At 40.7% G+C, this 17,222-nt stretch overlaps 2 protein-coding genes across 4 annotated transcripts; one reads left to right on the top strand and one right to left on the bottom strand.

The window, feature by feature from the left end:
• Nucleotides 1–2,451: 2,451 nt before the first annotated feature.
• Nucleotides 2,452–3,566, bottom strand: LOC114556225 (hydroxycarboxylic acid receptor 2-like). Its single transcript, XM_028579134.1, has one exon. It carries the CDS (start codon nt 3,564–3,566, stop codon nt 2,577–2,579), a length of 990 nt encoding a protein of 329 aa, XP_028434935.1. The 3' UTR covers nt 2,452–2,576.
• Nucleotides 3,567–4,636: 1,070 nt separating this feature from the next.
• Nucleotides 4,637–11,828, top strand: LOC114555871 (kinetochore-associated protein 1-like). 3 transcript variants are annotated; one of them, XM_028578620.1, is made up of 15 exons: nt 4,637–4,847; nt 4,931–5,078; nt 5,976–6,028; nt 6,187–6,265; nt 6,352–6,476; nt 6,584–6,719; nt 6,809–6,904; nt 7,031–7,087; nt 7,535–7,589; nt 7,779–7,842; nt 8,305–8,434; nt 8,524–8,603; nt 8,927–9,081; nt 11,345–11,447; nt 11,648–11,828. In XM_028578620.1, exons 2-11 carry the CDS (start codon nt 4,992–4,994, stop codon nt 8,336–8,338), a joined length of 786 nt encoding a protein of 261 aa, XP_028434421.1. In that variant the 5' UTR covers nt 4,637–4,847; nt 4,931–4,991; the 3' UTR covers nt 8,339–8,434; nt 8,524–8,603; nt 8,927–9,081; nt 11,345–11,447; nt 11,648–11,828. The 3 variants fall into 3 exon arrangements, with proteins under 3 accessions (XP_028434421.1, XP_028434420.1, XP_028434422.1); XM_028578619.1 differs by having other exon boundaries at nt 4,637–5,078; XM_028578621.1 differs by lacking the exons at nt 4,637–4,847; nt 5,976–6,028 and having other exon boundaries at nt 4,993–5,078.
• Nucleotides 11,829–17,222: the final 5,394 nt, after the last annotated feature.

Raw genomic sequence — 17,222 nt, 5'->3', positions numbered from 1 at the left:
CTGTAGGCTGCACTCCTTTATATATGTAACCCCCATTTTCTTATTTTAGGTTTACTATATTCTTTATTGTATAAAAAAATAATTGTTACTTTAATCTCTATGAAAGATATCCTGCCTGAGTACACATTTTGTCACAACTGGTGAGTCCATATTACCACATTTGAGGGGTACTTTTTTGACATCTGTATACACAACTGTGAAACTGTGGGTAAAACTCACACTTACTCAAGGTTCAGCTTATATTTGGTAGGTGATGATCCGTGAGAGCACACAGATACAAAAGGGCTCAGGGAGCTGATGTGGTGCATGAACCACAAGCACGGTACATCAAGAAGATGCTTCCTGTTTGATTCAGCGGTAGAGTAGTTGATACAATGAAGTCAGAGCCGCATCTCAGCCAGTGTGCGCTTACTTCTTTCAATTCACGTGACTTTTAAAAATGGAGATTGCTGTGTGATTATAATGTACAGTAATAGTCTCTTAAATTTGTCTTCAGTGTTGGGGTGAAATGGCAACATTTCACAAATCAAAGACCAAAATGATGTGTTTTTGAAATTAGTGTCCATGTATGGGTTGAAATTACAAAATGGGTTTTACTGTGCATGTCTTCCACAAATTCCACACAAAAAATATGTTTGGTCAGCATTGTAACCATAGACTGTAAATATGGATATAATATTTACAGTCTATGATTGTAACCCCTGAAATGTATTAGAGAAATAATATTCATTACCTGGCACTGTTGCTTCTGCATCATTATTGCAACATATTTCTTGTGTATTACTGCATCATACCCAACTTCCCTTTGTGTGTACCATAATATGAAGAGCATGAATGGGAATTGAATGTATATTATGTCAGCATGCAATATGTTGACTGAGTGGAATATCAAACAAAGTAGTTTTTAGATGTATACAAAATGTATTCTATAGAGACATGTTTTTAAAACCTGCCAATAGTTATTTAGATAGTTGGTGGTAGTTTAATCTATTAGTAGTATTGCTTACTGTAAAAGTGTATTAGAGATGTGATTCAAGTGTTTCTATATGAAGTTATTTATTTGAGATTATGTGCCTGTAAGGTAATTGAGTTTATTTTTGGTCAATGTAACAACCCTTAAATGGCTGTCTACATACTTTTTGGAGAACCATCTAAACGTAAGGGAGGAGGTGTTTGTGGTTTATTATATTTGTATTTATAAATGTGGTATGAACCACACTATCTGTACTGAAAAGTCGTAAATGAGTACAGCTGTGTGTCGTGCTGTTTACTCATTTATGTGAATTAAGTTAGTAACAATTACTTGTTTTTCATCTTGCAATACATATTTCACCTTTGTATAATCAACCAAGTGAATGTCCTCTACCTCCTATAAGAAAAAAACTAGTTTTAATAAGGCCACATAAGTCAAAGCCAACTTTATTGTCAATTCTGGCATATGTACAGGACATACAGGATCAAAGTGGCGTTTCTCTCAGACCTTATACAAGTACAGAAAATGAACAAAACAAGGGTTTTAAAAATACTAAGATAAAGACAAAATACTTAAAATATAAATATTTACAAGTTAAGTGTAGCTGTTTAGTGTACCTTGTTATTGCCCCCCCCCCGGGCAATAACAAGGTACAGACAGATCAAGAACAACAAAAACAGTGCAAAGTACAAATAGAAATGAAAGATTAAAAAAAGATGTGCAGGTAATATGACTTCCACATGATGAGTAATTAGCAGAACATAACAAGCAAACCTCTAAATTCCATGATATATATTCTCACCAACTCATGTTTTGTTTTGTATTGGATGTGTAAGATACAAGGCCATTTGACCAGACTTCTTCACATTTGAATCTAATATTCTTGTGTTATATTGCATTATTGTGACAAATTGTATTACTGTGATCGCAGAATGCAACTATTTAAAAATGAATCCTTGATTTATTTTGGTTATCAATTCTTATAGTGACTTCTATGTATTATGCGTATAAGTGTGTGCACTTCATGGTAGGTGGAAGTCAAATCCAGGGAAACATGGTTAAATAACACTTAATTTTCCCTTTATATATCTCATTAATAAGACTGATTCTGATCATTTATTTTTTATGCTGCCTTTTTTAAGTAATTGCTCATTTCTTACACTGCACTATAACTTGTATTCTTGTATTTAGAGCGGCATAGATGAATCGATTAATTGTCAGCTATTTAATTGTCAACTATTTTGATAAAATCACTTAAAGTAATTTTTTATGAAAAAGTTCAAATTCTCTAATTCCAGCTGGTGTCTGTATAAGTCATACTAAATATTAAGTATTCTACATAAATTATTTCATGGCTTTACATGAGCATATATGTGGCAAAAGAAATATTTAAAAAAAAGTGCAGACAATATATAGAGAAGTAAAAATAACTTTCCAATGTTACAAGAGCATCTGTTTTCCAAAGGCATTTTGTTTTTTTAGGTCCAGTAGTGGATAACTACTGTATATGAGAAGTAAAAATATAACAATTGTGTGTACTTACATGACAAGTTTGAAAGAAACATGTCACTTTAAATCAAGCTGCATCTATCTCAATGATTTCCTAGATTTTGTGATCACAGCTGGCTGAGCGACTGGGATCTGTTTCTCGAGTTTTCTTCTCTGCACTTTGAGCAGTGTCTGCTTGGGACAGATGAAGAGCTTTCCTGCAGATGTTCTTGAAGATAGGGCTGGAGAAGTAGTAAACCACAGGGTCCAGCACGCTGTTGAGATAGGTCAGGCTAATGGTGATGTAAAACGCGGTGGTCAGGTCTTCCAGAGCAAGGCAGACTTCAGGATCAGAGAGGGTGCTGCCGGCTCCTTGTTGTAACTTGATCCAAATCAGCAGTTGTGTGATGTTGCTTGGGAGGAAGCAAATGATGAAGAGCACCGCCACTACTGTGATGAAGCACAGAGCCTTCTTAATCTTTGCATGCTGGGCCAACTGTCTCCTTCTCAGGTGGCCAATAATTTGGAATGTGCAGTAGAGAATCACAAGCAGAGGCATATAGAAGGAAAAGAGGAACGTAAACTTATGCCAACTCAGAATACTGTAGGCTTTAGTCTCAATCATGAAGCTCTCACAGTAGGTTCTGTTGTTGTGTTGCAGAGTGAAGACATGAGCTGACATTGAGATGGTGAGCAACCATAGTGCAAGTGCTCCACACATGGCTTTGGAGATACTCAGAGAGTTGATGGGATGATGGGGATGCACCACACGCATGTACCTATCCACAGCGATAGCCATCAAGAAGAGGGTACTTCCACTGCGGTTCATTGCCAACATGAAGAGGCAGGTGTTGCAGAAAGCGTCTCCAAACTTCCACTTGATCTCAGAGATGTAGTAGCTGGCACGGAAAGGCAAAACCATGATGAGAAGGAAGTCAGCCATTGCCAGGTTAAAGAGTAACACCGTGCTGCTCTTCCAGGGCTTCAGGTGGAAGCAGAAGATCCAGAGAGCCAAACCATTTCCAAGGACTCCCAAAACAAATTCTGTCACCAACAGTGGAGGGAGCACACTGATCAGCAGAGTTCCATTGAAATTGCATTTCATGTTGAGTTTTGTGTTGACTTGCTGGCTACAGATCAGAGGAATAACACATTGAGGACTGTCTGCATTCTTTAAAGGGAAACCTCTTTATGAAAAAAATTGTGAAGTGGGTTTTTGCATTTCTAGGAAGCCCGGCGGTTCTGCTTTTCATTAAATGTTAACACGCAAAGTTATTTTAAAGAATGGTTGACTATTTGCATCAGAGGGGCCAGTATTATTGAACATTATCAGTTTACAATACCTTGCATGTAGAAACCCTTTAAACATTTTGCCCTTGAGGCTTGTATAAAAATCACTAATGAGTCCTTTATCTTATTGCATTATCTTCAATTGAAATCCATTTACTGCATGTTTAACTGTTCTTGTTTCAATTATAACCATTATCAAATGTCCCTGAGAAACTCTTGGCTCCTTAAATGTAGGAACTGGAAAGCATTATCTGTTCTGACTTTTAGCCCTTTCACTGTCATGTTTTGCTGTTATATAATTATTTTGAAATCTTTGTATAAGACCCCTGTTGGTGCACACATGCATGCTGTTTGTATTTGGATGTTTGTGTGCAAGTGTGGATGTTGGCAAAGATATACATTAATGTAGTGTATATGGAGTTTAAAATTAATATTTCGGGTGGGAGTGGTGTGAAGTTTGATGGTTTTGTAGATTCGGAGATTAGCAGAATGCTCTGGGGGTGGTGAGACTGATATGTTTATTAAAGTATGATGTATACAGTTGTTTTCAATATGTATCAAGTGAACTGTTGTACAATTTAATTCATGTCATATAATATAAAACAAGTGGAGCAGTGTGATTGATGGTTAACCTTACTTTATTTTGGGAATTGTTATTGATTGGTATAGCGATTTTTGCCTTAAAACTTTTATATTCACTACATTGATTGCTGTGATTTTTCCCTATGGTTTGCTGTGGATTAATTTATTATATTGTTTGCTGTGATTTTCCCTTGTGTGATGTTGCTGTGGACAATTGATGGTAGTTTTTTCCCTCTTTCACGAACTGCAACAACAAACACTAAATTAATTGACACACCTGTAGAACCCCGTTCACATCAGCGATCTAATTTGCCAGCTGATCAGACCACTCCCAACAGAAGGACGCTAGATCCCTTACCGGGAGGGAGACAACGCTCTGGACGGATGGACAGCAGCGGACTGGGTTGCTGCTCTTCTTTTCCCTCGGTGTCGCTGCTCACTGGATCTCCTGTGCCCTGGTGGAGCCGACTCCCAGACTCTGCAGACTCTACGCTCACAAACTCCGACTAAAAGGGGAAGTGGTCCTTTTCCTCCACACTGATCCGTGTGTGTTTTTAGCATTTGAGCTAAATGAGTAGTTTTTCGTTTTCTGTGAAGGTACCAGATCCAGGGGCCGACGGCGGAGCAGTGGGGACGGCAGTATTCGTTATGAGCGCACATGAAGTATAGGAAAGGAACTAACGCAGACCTTCCGTGCCGGCGCCAGGGGAAACCAGGAGCTGACTCCAGGCTAGACTGGACTTTGGTATTGTTTCACCCTGGGACAGAACATTGGACAATCATGTTTTAGTTTTTTTTTTTTCATCGTCTCCCCGGGTTTTTTGAAGAGTAGATTGTCATTTTAAATTTAACTTTTAAAATTATATATATATATATATATATATATATATATATATATATATATATATATATATATATATATATATATGTGTGTGTGTGTATATATAGATAGATAGATAGATAGATAGATAGATAGATAGATAGATAGATAGATAGATAGATTGTCTTTCTCTGTGTTAGTGTGGCTGGGAATCCGAATCTAGAATAATTTAAAATTAACAGACTTTCAATCTGTTACACATCCATTGCAATAAACGCAAATAAGAGAATGCCTTATTTTGAGATTGCTTTAGAAATAATGAGGAAGGAAGCTTAACAAGATAGCAGTGTCTGTTTCCTGTTGTTGTGGTGTTTGGTGATGATTAATAAATATTCATGCAGTGGTTCAGGAAATGGTCTCCATCAACAAGGTGGATCTCCAGAAAATTTGTAACATGTGGCCGGGTTGGCTCAGTGGGTAGAGCAGGCGTACATATACTGAGAGCTTTACGCCTCAATGCAGAGATCCAATGTTCAAGTCCGACAGGTGATTAGGATATTACCTGCATTTATTCCCCCCCTCCTCTCCATTCTCACCTAACTGTCATGTCAAAAATTAAAAGTGGAAAAAGCCCCAAAAAAAAAAAAGAATCCGTAATGTGTTGGAAAAATGGATCTGCAAAACGTGCCCTGCTGTCACCAAGGCATGTCTCTCTGAGCTTTTATTTGCTGATCAGTTTCTGTTCATCTGTGTACATTGTGTTTTATCAAATTATAGTCCATTGTGTAGAAATTTGACAAATCATATTTTCCTTTGATAAAGGGTATTGGTAATCATGAGTGTATCAGCAACATTGAGGACCCAGACTTAATGAGGTAGAGACATTGCTGTTACTTTTTTGACAAATATTTCTTCTGAGTAGCCTTTAATTATATTTCCCTGTATTATTTGACATCCACAATGATTGGGCAAATAGTAGGAACACCAATATGTGTCAGCTTCTCTGTTTATTGTGTTTATTTGATGCTCTCAGGGTGGTGTACATGCTGCAGTCTTTCCCCATGGATGATGCTGTCCGTCTCCTAAACCCTATCCTATCTGCTGAAACCTGGGTGAGTAATACATTGCAGTGAGTCAACATTGGACTAAGTGTCCAGAGAAAGTGACTGATATCTATTTTTTGGATTTCCTCCTGTAGCCGCTCAGCACTTCTGGGCCTCGTCTGACCTTCTGCCATCGAACTCGAGCGCTGCTTTGTCTTGTCCGCCTCGCTGATTCGGCCACTCTGGAGGCTGAGTTGCAGATCCCCAGGAACAAAATTCAGTAATAGGAAACACATTTAATAGTACTCATGGAATAATTAATTGCCAAGTTAATTAAAGAGGTGTGTAAGACGTGTTAAAGTTTCTGTATTTTATATTCCCATACAGATATTATCTGAAATGCTACATCTTTGTCTCTCAACTGGAGGCATTAAACATCCCTTACACGGTGCAGTCTTTCCTCAGTAGTCCCAAAGAGGGCTTGGTTAAAGGGTTGTGGAAGAACCACAGTCATGAGCCGCAGGTACTTATTTAACCGAAAACATTGAAACTATTCTAGCTAGTTACTTCACTATAGTTCCACTGAAACTGAAGCACCCTTTGTCCTTTCAGGCGGTGCGGTTGGTGGCTGACCTGTGCTTGGAGTATCGGGTGTACGACCCTCAGCTGTGGAACAGTCTGCTTCAGAAGCTGCTGGGCTTCAACTTTGTGAGGCACCAGATAAAATCTTTCTAATCACACAATTAGTCTCAAACTGTATATATAAAAAAAAAAAAATGTCTATGAAGTTTTTTTCAAGACATTACAACCTGTGTGCATGTTTTTCTCCCAAAGATCAGCCACCTCCAGAAGGTGCTAGAGGCAGTAGTGGCTGTCCCTGCTCTGTGGGAGGTAACGTCACAGTTCATCGCTTTTATTTAAAGAAATGCAAATAATGTTGCCATTTATTACTTTACTATTTGTTACTTGAGACATGGTCAATTTCAGTAAAGTTCAATGTGGTCCCAAAGTGTATATGATAAATGTCTTTATTGTTACAAAATATCAGAAATACAACCTGCACCAGAGCCAGGACTCCGATGGCGGCCAGTTGCCGTTCTATAATAGTGACAGTAGAGATATAGACATGAAATGTGAGCAGACAGAGGGCTGGATATGAAATGCAACAAAGATTCACGGCCAGAGTTAAACCAGGGACGTTGCAGTTAAATGGTATATGACTTAACCAGTAGATGTGGAGCCAAAAGTAAAAACTCCTCCAACTATCACTGCTACAATACAAGTGATAAAAGAGAAAGGGCTGCAAAGCTAATTTTATTTACTTTATTTTCTCCCCAGATTTCCAGTTTCTCCAGGACCTGGAGGAGTATGATACTGGCACCTTTTGTCTCAGGTACTAAGTTTATAATAGTGAATTCACTTCCATTAACGGAACAGATGTATGTGTCTTTAGGCTGACTGACGTTTTTTTATACAATGTTTTGGTAGAATAATTGATGCTGATTGGCTAGAAGGTTATTGATATACATGTTTGCAATATTCAGTATGCTCCTGACCGTCTGATCTGTTTTCTTGGTGACAGCTTCTGTTCCTCTGAGTCCTGATCAACAGGCAACACTCTACAGGACCTTTGTTCTCCTCCTTAAGTATGCTTTACTCATGTTCCAATCATTTACAGACAACTGTCCTGCTTGCTAGGACTATGAAACTTTCATGGACTGCTAGTACTAGAATATGAACATTTAAAACATGCATGATAGATGAAACTGTTTTGGTTTTTTTTTGTCTTTGGTTACACTGCATGGCACAGTATACTGAACTGAAAACTTTATAATATGGTTTCAAAGCAGTCTGGCTGTCCAACAGTTTTCAGAAATCCTTTCACTTTATGTTCAAAGTCATTGCAAGGGTCTTAAAAAATAGTCACTTATTTTTAAGCACCTCACTCACAAAAAGGGGATTGATGTTGAAACCATAATGTTTCATGCACCCAGGTTTGATTAACTGAATGTTGGAATTTCTTCATGGGGGAAAAAAGGCAGTGATGACCTGAAATAGTCATATTCATTTTTATTCCAACTGTCCTGCCGCTCATCTTTGTTTCCAAGGTGCCCTTTCCTGTTGAATCTGAACTTGATATGAATTGCCAATCGCTTCGCACAGTTCAATCTGCCAGCCTTTGCCCTGGGAACTCTCCTTCTCATCCCCTGTGCCAATAAAAAGTCCCAGCAGATCCAGGTGAGTACGTCCATGTCAAGACTACATGTGAGAAGGAACCCTAATTCCAATCTCATTGTCATGACCATCACTGTTTTTGCTGTTTCCAGGGCTTTCTGCCTGTGTGTAACCCAGTCGTGTCCTTGTGGAAGAGCTCATGAACACCGGGGAATAGCTGGTTCCCTCACAGGTTAGATGTAACTTTCTACTATTTGTACCACTTAAGACTGATCTATGGTTGTACATAGGCTCTACGCAGAGCCTACACTGTAGCCTACGTAAGTGGCCTACGCCATTGTGAGGATTTATACTTGCTACGCTGGTGAGTCTGCATTGTTGTAGCGTATCTCTTTAAGAGAATAGCAGAGCCAGTGTGTGGATTAGCTTCAAAGCTAGTACCAACTCCAGTGGCGGAGACAGATAAACAAAGTCTCTCCCCTGTGCTTTCTGACCATGGTCGGAAAGCTGTAGCAGGAAAAGTTAACCCTCTCTTGGATTTCATGTTGTTCACAGAGAAGGAGAACCTGGAAATGAGTAGGGGGAAATGCACCGCTACCAAGCCATGACAAAGCGGACCAATCAGTTGTTGCGGTGTGTGTCATTGCGACACGTAGTTGCATTTCTGCGGAGGTGTACGGCAGGCTACGGCATAGGGTCCATATCTACGGGTACGTAAGTACGTACCTACGGCGTAGATTAAACTCAGAACCATAAATCGAGCTTTACACGAGAAGTGACCTTTTTAAACTGACAGTCCACGCACTTACATTGCTATTTCCTAACTTTTTATTTTGACTCAGTATGTCAGCTATTTTTCAATGTTTCAACACATTCATATACACATCCTGGTTATCAGCCCCAGCATAAAGCTGTTAAACAGAAAACTTTGCTGGATAGGTGTGATGGTGTGAAAATGTTAAAGGTGTTTGGTGTTTAAAAAAAAAAAGTGTCTGGGTGGGCTCAGTTGGTAGAGCAGGAGCACATACAGTACTGTGCAAAGTTTTAGGCAGGTATGAAAAAGTGCTGTAAGTAAGAATGCTTTCAAAAATGGAACTGTTAATAATTTATTTTCATCAATTAACAAAATGCAGTGAATGAACAGAAGACTAATCTAAATCAAATAAATATTTGGTGTGACCGTCCTTTGCCTTCAAGACAGCATCAATTCTTCTAGGTACACTTGCACAAAGTTTTTGAAGGAACTCTGCAGGTAGGTTATTCCAAACATCTTTGAGAACTAACCACATATCTTCTGTGGATGTAGGCTTCCTCAAATCCTTCTGTCTCTTCATGTTATCCCAGACAGACTCGATGATGCTGAGATCAGGGCTCTGTGGGGGCCTGCTATCACGTCCAGGACTTCTTGTTCTTCTTTACACTGAAGATAGTTCTTATTGACCTTAGCTGTAATTTTGGGGTCGTTGTCCGGCTGCAGAATAAATTTGGGGATAATCGTACGCCTCCCTGATGGTATTGCATGATGGATAAGTATGTGCCTGTATTTCTCAGCATTGAGGACAGCATTAATCCTGACCAAATCTCCAACTCCATTTGCAGAAATGCAGCCCCAAACTTGCAAGGAACCTCCACCATGCTTCACTGTTGCCTGCAGACACTCATTATTGTACCGCTCTACAGCCCTTCAGTGAACAATCTGCCTTCTGCTACAGCCAAATATTTCAAATTTTGACTCATCAGTCCAGAACACCTGCTGCCATTTTTCTGCACCCAAGTTCCTATGTTTTTGTGCATAGTTGAGTCGCTTGGCCTTGTTTCTATGTCAGAGGTATGGCTTTTTGGCTGCAACTCTTCCATGAAGACCACTTCTGGCCAGACTTCTCCAGATAGTAGATGGGTGTACCTGGGTCCCACTGGTTTCTGCAAGCTCTGAGCTGATGGCACTGCTGGACATCTTCCGATTTCGAAGGGAAATAAGCTTGATGTGTTTTTCATCTGTTGCACTAAGTTTCCTTGGCCAACCACTGCGTCTACGATCCTCAACGTTCCTCGACTTGTTGCAAGTGTACCTATAAGAATTGATGCTGGTTTGAAGGCAAAGGGTGGTAACGCCAAATATTGATGTGATTTTAGAATTTTATTTTTTTTGGTCCCTCACTTTGCATTTTGTAAATTGATAAAAAAAAATAAACAAACAATCATTTTATATTTTTGAAAGCATTTTAAGTTTAAAGCATTTTTGTCCACACTTGCCGAAGATTTTTGCACAGTAATGTATATAGAGGTGTATACCTTGATGCAGAAAGTCCAGGGGATGATTTTCCTGTCTTCCCCCTCACTCTCCCCTTTCATATCTGTCTGTCATTTCCATTAAAGGCTGAAATCCCCAAAGAGTCTTAAAAAAAAAAAAAAAAAAACCCCACGCACCTGGGAAGGAATGTTTTACACAGCTCTTTATTTTACCGACTTCACATTTACCGAAGCGTATTGTATCAGACTGATCTTGGAGTTGATTCGCTCCCACCTGGCCCAAGGCTCTCAGTTGCGAATGTCCAGACTCCCCCTGTTCAGTCTCCCTCACCACCACAGTTCATTTCTGTGTCAGCGTCTTCACTTCTCAGTGTCGGCAAAATTCCCCCTGCTCCGGCTCGTTACTGCTTTTAAAAGGGAGAGCATGATTAGACAACTCGCTACAGGTGTGACAATCAGTCCTCTCTCTCTCTCTCTCTCTCTCTCTCTCTCTCTCTCTTTTCCCCCCCACCTCCACAGGGTTATACAGGGCTTGACATTTAATCTTTTTGGTTTTTCTTGAAGTTGTTCAGCTGTTCCAGTCTACTTTAACTGCTGACTGCCACCTGCTGTCTAAGAAACTTTGACAGAAAGTACAAAACAAAAAACCCACCATATATGTTTGACCTTGTCAAATGTAAGATTTGACTTCTTCACATCAGATTCTTTTATTCTGCTCTTCAGTCAGGACGATGCTGACTCACTCGCTCGTGAGTACATGAAACACAGAGAGCAGCAAAGAGGGAACACGCTGACAAACGGCTCACCTTCACCGAGCTGCCTTAAGGTACCTGAAACTGATATCCTGGACCCAGTTTAATCTGGGCTACAGTGGAGAAATATAATTTTTTTTTTATTTTTATTTAAGTAGTTGTATTCATCATATTAGTTCAGATTGTGTCTTTATTTTCTATTTAACAATTATCACCTTCATAATTGATCTGTTAACATAACAGACCTGTAATTCTACTTTAATTTGTTTTTCAGGAGTTTCTCAACATGCAATATGGAGTTTTGGGATGAACAGACTATTTCTGCAGCTTTATGTTTTCACACTTGGTCTATTTTGGGCTCAGATGCAATATCTTTCAACTATACATGTAATCTTTTAATAAATGCTTTTCAATATAGCTTGTAGCGGATTCCCTGAAAAAAATGATCACTGTCAAATCAAAGGCTATTCATCTTTTTTTAGTTTATCACCTTGTTTATTATTTGGTGTATGTTGTTATAACTGTTGGCTAACATGCAGTAATAACTTAAATGTCAAATTTATACTAGAAAAAAGTAGCTAGATTGCTATTGCCTATTTGACAGATGATTTCACAGGCTTGGGCATTTTTTGACATCTGTATACACAACTGTGAAACTGTGGGTAAAACTCACACTTACTCAAGGTTCAGCTTATATTTGGTAGGTGATGATCCGTGAGAGCACACAGATACAAAAGGGCTCAGGGAGCTGATGTGGTGCATGAACCACAAGCACGGTACATCAAGAAGATGCTTCCTGTTTGATTCAGCGGTAGAGTAGTTGATACAATGAAGTCAGAGCCGCATCTCAGCCAGTGTGCGCTTACTTCTTTCAATTCACGTGACTTTTAAAAATGGAGATTGCTGTGTGGGAAGCTGTGTGATTATAATGTACAGTAATAGTCTCTAAAAGGGCCCATGACATGGTGCTCTTTGGATGCTTTTATATATGGCGTTTTTCCATTACGTGGTACCTGCTCGACTCGCCTCGACACACTGTGCGTCCAATGTGTGCGTCCCTTTTCCATTGCAGATTTTAGTATCGCCTCAGCTTGGCTGGTCGTCATAGCGACTGCCGTGGGCGTGGCTTGGTAGCGTTGCATTTCCCCCAAGGGGGTAAGCTTCGCTTCAGAACTCGAACCTCCGATGGCGCCATTTTGTTGCTACAAAAGTATCACCTCTTGTTAGCATTCCACTGACCGCCATTTTATTTTACGTCACTTGACTGCAAATAACTGTACATCTGAAGCGTTTAAAGACTATTTGTCCATTGTTTATTTATAAAGAAACACGACAATGTATAAAAGGCTCCATTACCTTGTACCTCACGTCATGGCTCCGTAGCAGACATTTGTGAAAATAGGCTATCGATTGTGTCATAACCAAGTGACTTACTGTCGCACAGTAGAGGAATTACCGTATAGTACAGGAGAAGCTTGCAGGCAGTTTCGACTTACATTAGCTGTTTAGGTTTAATTACTAATGTTAACTAGCATGTTAGTTAGCAATAATTAGCCTGTGCTTATGTTATCTCCTTACATACACCTACGCTCTCCGTCTCTGTAAGATTCGGAATGATTGATATATCTCTTGTCACAGCTACCAGAAGACTTACAACTTTCAGACACGTTGCTCACGTCACATTTACGTTGTCTCTGTCAGTTGGAGGCTGCGCAGTAAAGCAAGTGATCACCGGAAAAGTGCTTCTAATAGCCTTCACTGGTCTCCGTCCAGAGCAACGGGGTCTATTGGTCCATTATATATATATATGTGTCAATGATTTCCCCCGACTCATTTCCTGGTTCTCCTTCTCCGTAAACATGAAATCAACAAGATAGTTAACTTTTACTGCTCCAGATTTTCCATCGTGGTCAGAAAGAACAGGGGAGACACTTTGTTTCTCTCACTATATGACTCTAGAGTCACTACTCGCTGCGGAGCTAATCACCGGCACTCTCTCACTTCTCCCTCGCTCACCAGCTACACACACACGGCAACTCGACACACACCAGCGCACAAGTATAAACATCAGGCCACTTGTATGCTACGGAGAAAGCTCTGCGTGGAGCCTCCGGCAGCAAAAAAACGCCGCTGGCTTAACTATTTAAAAATGCCGTCTGTCGCTAGCAATGCAGTGATCAGTGACGATTCTTTCCGACCAATCTGTAGCCTGCAGGGTTTCACGTCACCTTCTCGGCTCGCCTCAGCTCGCTTAGAACCTTGACTGAGGAGGTACTAAAAAAAGTACCTGTTAGCAGGTACCAGGTACTTTTTTTCGTAATGGAAAACCAAAAAAGGCAAGTAGAGGCGAGTAGGTACCATGTAATGGAAAAGCTCCAATAGGCCTTAGTGGTCCCCTAATACTGTATCTGAAGTCTCTTTCCCAAAATTCAGCCTTGGTGCAGAATTACAGCCACTAGAGCCAGTCCCACAATGAGTTTTCCGTAGCTACTGAAGAGGAGAGAAGAGGGGGGCAAGGTGGAGGGTGGGGGTGTGGCCTTGACCAACTGCCACTTTAATCATTTGAAAGCCATGTTTTCTCTCTCTCTCTCTCTCTCTCTCTCTCTCTCTCTCTCTCTCTCTCTCTCTCTCATGGGCGGGCCAAATTCTCTGGGCGGGCAAAGCAGAGAAAGGGGAGGTAACCTTACGATTCCAGATTGGCCCATCTGAGCTTTCATTTTCTCAAAGGCAGAGCAGGATACCCAGGGCTCAGTTTACACCTTTCGCCATTTCTAGCCACTGGGGGACCATAGGCAGGCTGGGGGAATGCATATTAATGTTAAAAAACCTCAAAGTGAAATTTTCATGCCGTGGGCCCTTTAAATTTGTCTTCAGTGTTGGGTTGAAATGGCACATTACAAATCAAAGACCACAATTACATTTTTAAAATTAGTGTCCATGTATGGGTTGAAATTACAAATTGGGTTTTACTGTGCATGTCTTCCACAAATTCCACAGGTCCAATTAAATAAGGCCACGCATCATACAGATGTCCTTTGATCATTTATTTCCACCTTTTTGTCGTAAAACACAAAAAAACTTGTAGATTCACACCTGCAGTCTTTAAACCCGGGCTGTTCACCTCTTCAGCGCCAGATTGTTACATACCCCAACGTGATCCTGCTGTAACCTGCTCCCCACCTGCCGTGCTCCGCCGTGCTGCCTGCCTCACGCCAACTCAGACATAACCACCTGCTTCGCCTGGTTTCAACTGTGGAACTTCTTCAGATCTGCCACTGCCTGGTTTCAGTCCACTCCCAGAAAACTACTAGCTCAGCCTCGATTGTTCATCTCCACTGAGTATTATCACCTAATAAATACTTATCTATTTATCCGTGTCCTGTGAGGTATCTCTGTGTGTTGGGTCATATATACAGCCTTAACAATTCAGCCAATTCTCCTATCGAGGCTTTAATTCTGCAGGCAATTGTTCGTGCCATCCAATGCCCTTTGGCACATTTCCTGCAGTATTTTCTTTCCCAGTAGAAGGAAAGGAGCCAGGAAGCCTAGCAGGTCAAACACAGAGGCAACTGTGGAGAGAATTCCCCGCCATGACGCTGGCTTCTCATCCAGGGCGACATTAAATGAGAATGTGTCACTGTTCGCACTCCACTTCACTCCCAACACAGTCTGGAGTGGGAGTTCCTCGTGATTGAGATCCACATCCTGTACTCCACTAGTTAGTTCACTGTCAGGAATAGACTCCAAGACTTCTCTGTTGTTTGAGATGAACTTGTGGAGGTGTAATCTCCCATTTGCACATAAATTTTGCGCTTCTCTGACTCTGATTGGGTGGGTCTCAAGACTGTTCCCTCATTCTCTCCTCCTGCAGGTCATCTCAGGCCAATGCGGCAGATGAACGAGCCTGAGTTGCGTTCAACGTGCATTGCTGGCTCGTATCGTATCCCTTCAGGCAGCCAGAGCCGCTGGATCTTGAGTGTGACGCAGTCAGATTGGTCCAGTTCACATAGACAAAATAATTTGGCGTCTAAGAAAAAGTATGGTTATTTAATGAAATACTGGAGGCAAGTGTAGGAGCTTAGTCTCCCGCAAGCATAGTGGCCGCTGGTCACGTGCTTCTCCCCAACCCAGGTCAGTTTTGATACAATACGGCTCATAGTCACCTCCTGTTAGGACTTTTCGTGGAGCCAAGGCATTGGGCAACATGGCATCATGACTTTGCGTAAACATACACGCCACTTTCCTAAAGCCAAATGGCGTGTTATCTGTACGCATTTTGAACTATCCATGTGTCTACGCTGTATACAGCGGATATAAACATACACATGCGTGTTATCGCGAGAACGTGCCGTACTATCGTGAGAACGTGCCGTACTATCGCGAGAACAGCATCACACACGTGTAAAAATAAATAAATAAAAAATGAAAAAAGGTTGGGAAAGGCTTTAGTAACAATAAAACGACAAAAACACGATGGTGACCAACATGACACGCTTAGGAAAACAATAAACGGTTGGGTTTAGGAAAAAAACATTGAGGAAGGCTTAAAAAAACTGTTGAAAAACGCCACATACGGGACACGATCCCAGCTCTCCAGGGTGAAAATCCTGTGTTTTACCCATCCACCACACCAACCAACTTCCCTCGGTGGACTTACGTCCTTTCATACTACTCGCTACTGTGAAAATTCACACATAATGTAGGTCAATGACGGCCGTACCGCATTGATAAACACCCTAAAAAGCGATTATGCTTCTTGATAACACGCCAGAATGGCATACGAATTGGCGTGTCATACATGCGCCACTTTATGAGATCAGTCTGCTAAGTCAGCTTACTAATTGAATGCGCGTTTTGTGTAGATTTGGACTTTTATACGTTTTATTCCACTTTGTTTAAACGGCAAAGTTCACCTCGTTCACCTGTTTGGAGCTGACTGGTGAATGGGACGCTTGTATAGGCCTTGCTGGATACACCGTGACTATTTGTGGATCTACTGATCGCTGTGGATTACTTTTTTTCATGTCATTGGATTACGGCAAAATACTGATCTTTTTTCTTAACGTGTCTTAACGTTTTATGGTGCGATTGCGCTTGGTTTCTGCGTTTGGAGAGGAATCTCAACAGACTGGAGGTCCAACACTGATTGTTCACTGTTAGCCTACATGTTAGTTGAATTTAAGTGTCGGGGCATTCTGCCACCGTCTGTCTATTGTGCTCCAACACAGCCGTGCCCACGGGCGTCAGTTTGGTTTGAAATGTGCTGGGGACAGAGACGCATTCGGAGGTACATTTCCAGAAGTGCTGGGTACAATGACGCATACATTTATTTTCTCTTTCGCGCAGGTCAGGTTTAATGTACGTAAACAATGATCAATGATTACCAAATTTCTCTCTAATATTGCTCCTCATAACCACGGAAAGCTGTCAAAAAATAGAACCCAAAGTCCAATTATTATGGACGTTATCTGACATTTAGCATTTCTGCTTCACATTTTCAGCAGGGCAGCGGACTGGCTGTTGGTTGACTCCCCACGGTTCTCATGGGCTTTATAAGTCCTGACATAAAAAAGCTTAACGTGGTTTAATATACCTAAACAACGATCAATCATCACCACATTTCTGGTTAGATTTTTTGACAGTTTTCAGTGGTTATGAGGAGCAATATGAGAGAAATTTGGTAATCATTGATCATTGTTTAGGTACAAGCTTTTTCCTCGCCATAGCCTGTCAAGTTCTTTTGACAGGCATAAGTGTTCATTACAAGATATGGCCATGATAAATTTGGTGGTCGTTGTTGAGGTACATTAAACCACGTTAAGCTTTTTCACGTTAAGCAGAACAGGCAG

The sequence above is a fragment of the Perca flavescens genome, chromosome 5, assembly GCF_004354835.1.
Source record: "Perca flavescens isolate YP-PL-M2 chromosome 5, PFLA_1.0, whole genome shotgun sequence".
NCBI lineage: Eukaryota > Metazoa > Chordata > Actinopteri > Perciformes > Percidae > Perca > Perca flavescens.
The sequence above is the reverse complement of the archived record's forward strand: the minus strand, read 5'-3'. Positions and strand labels throughout refer to the sequence as shown.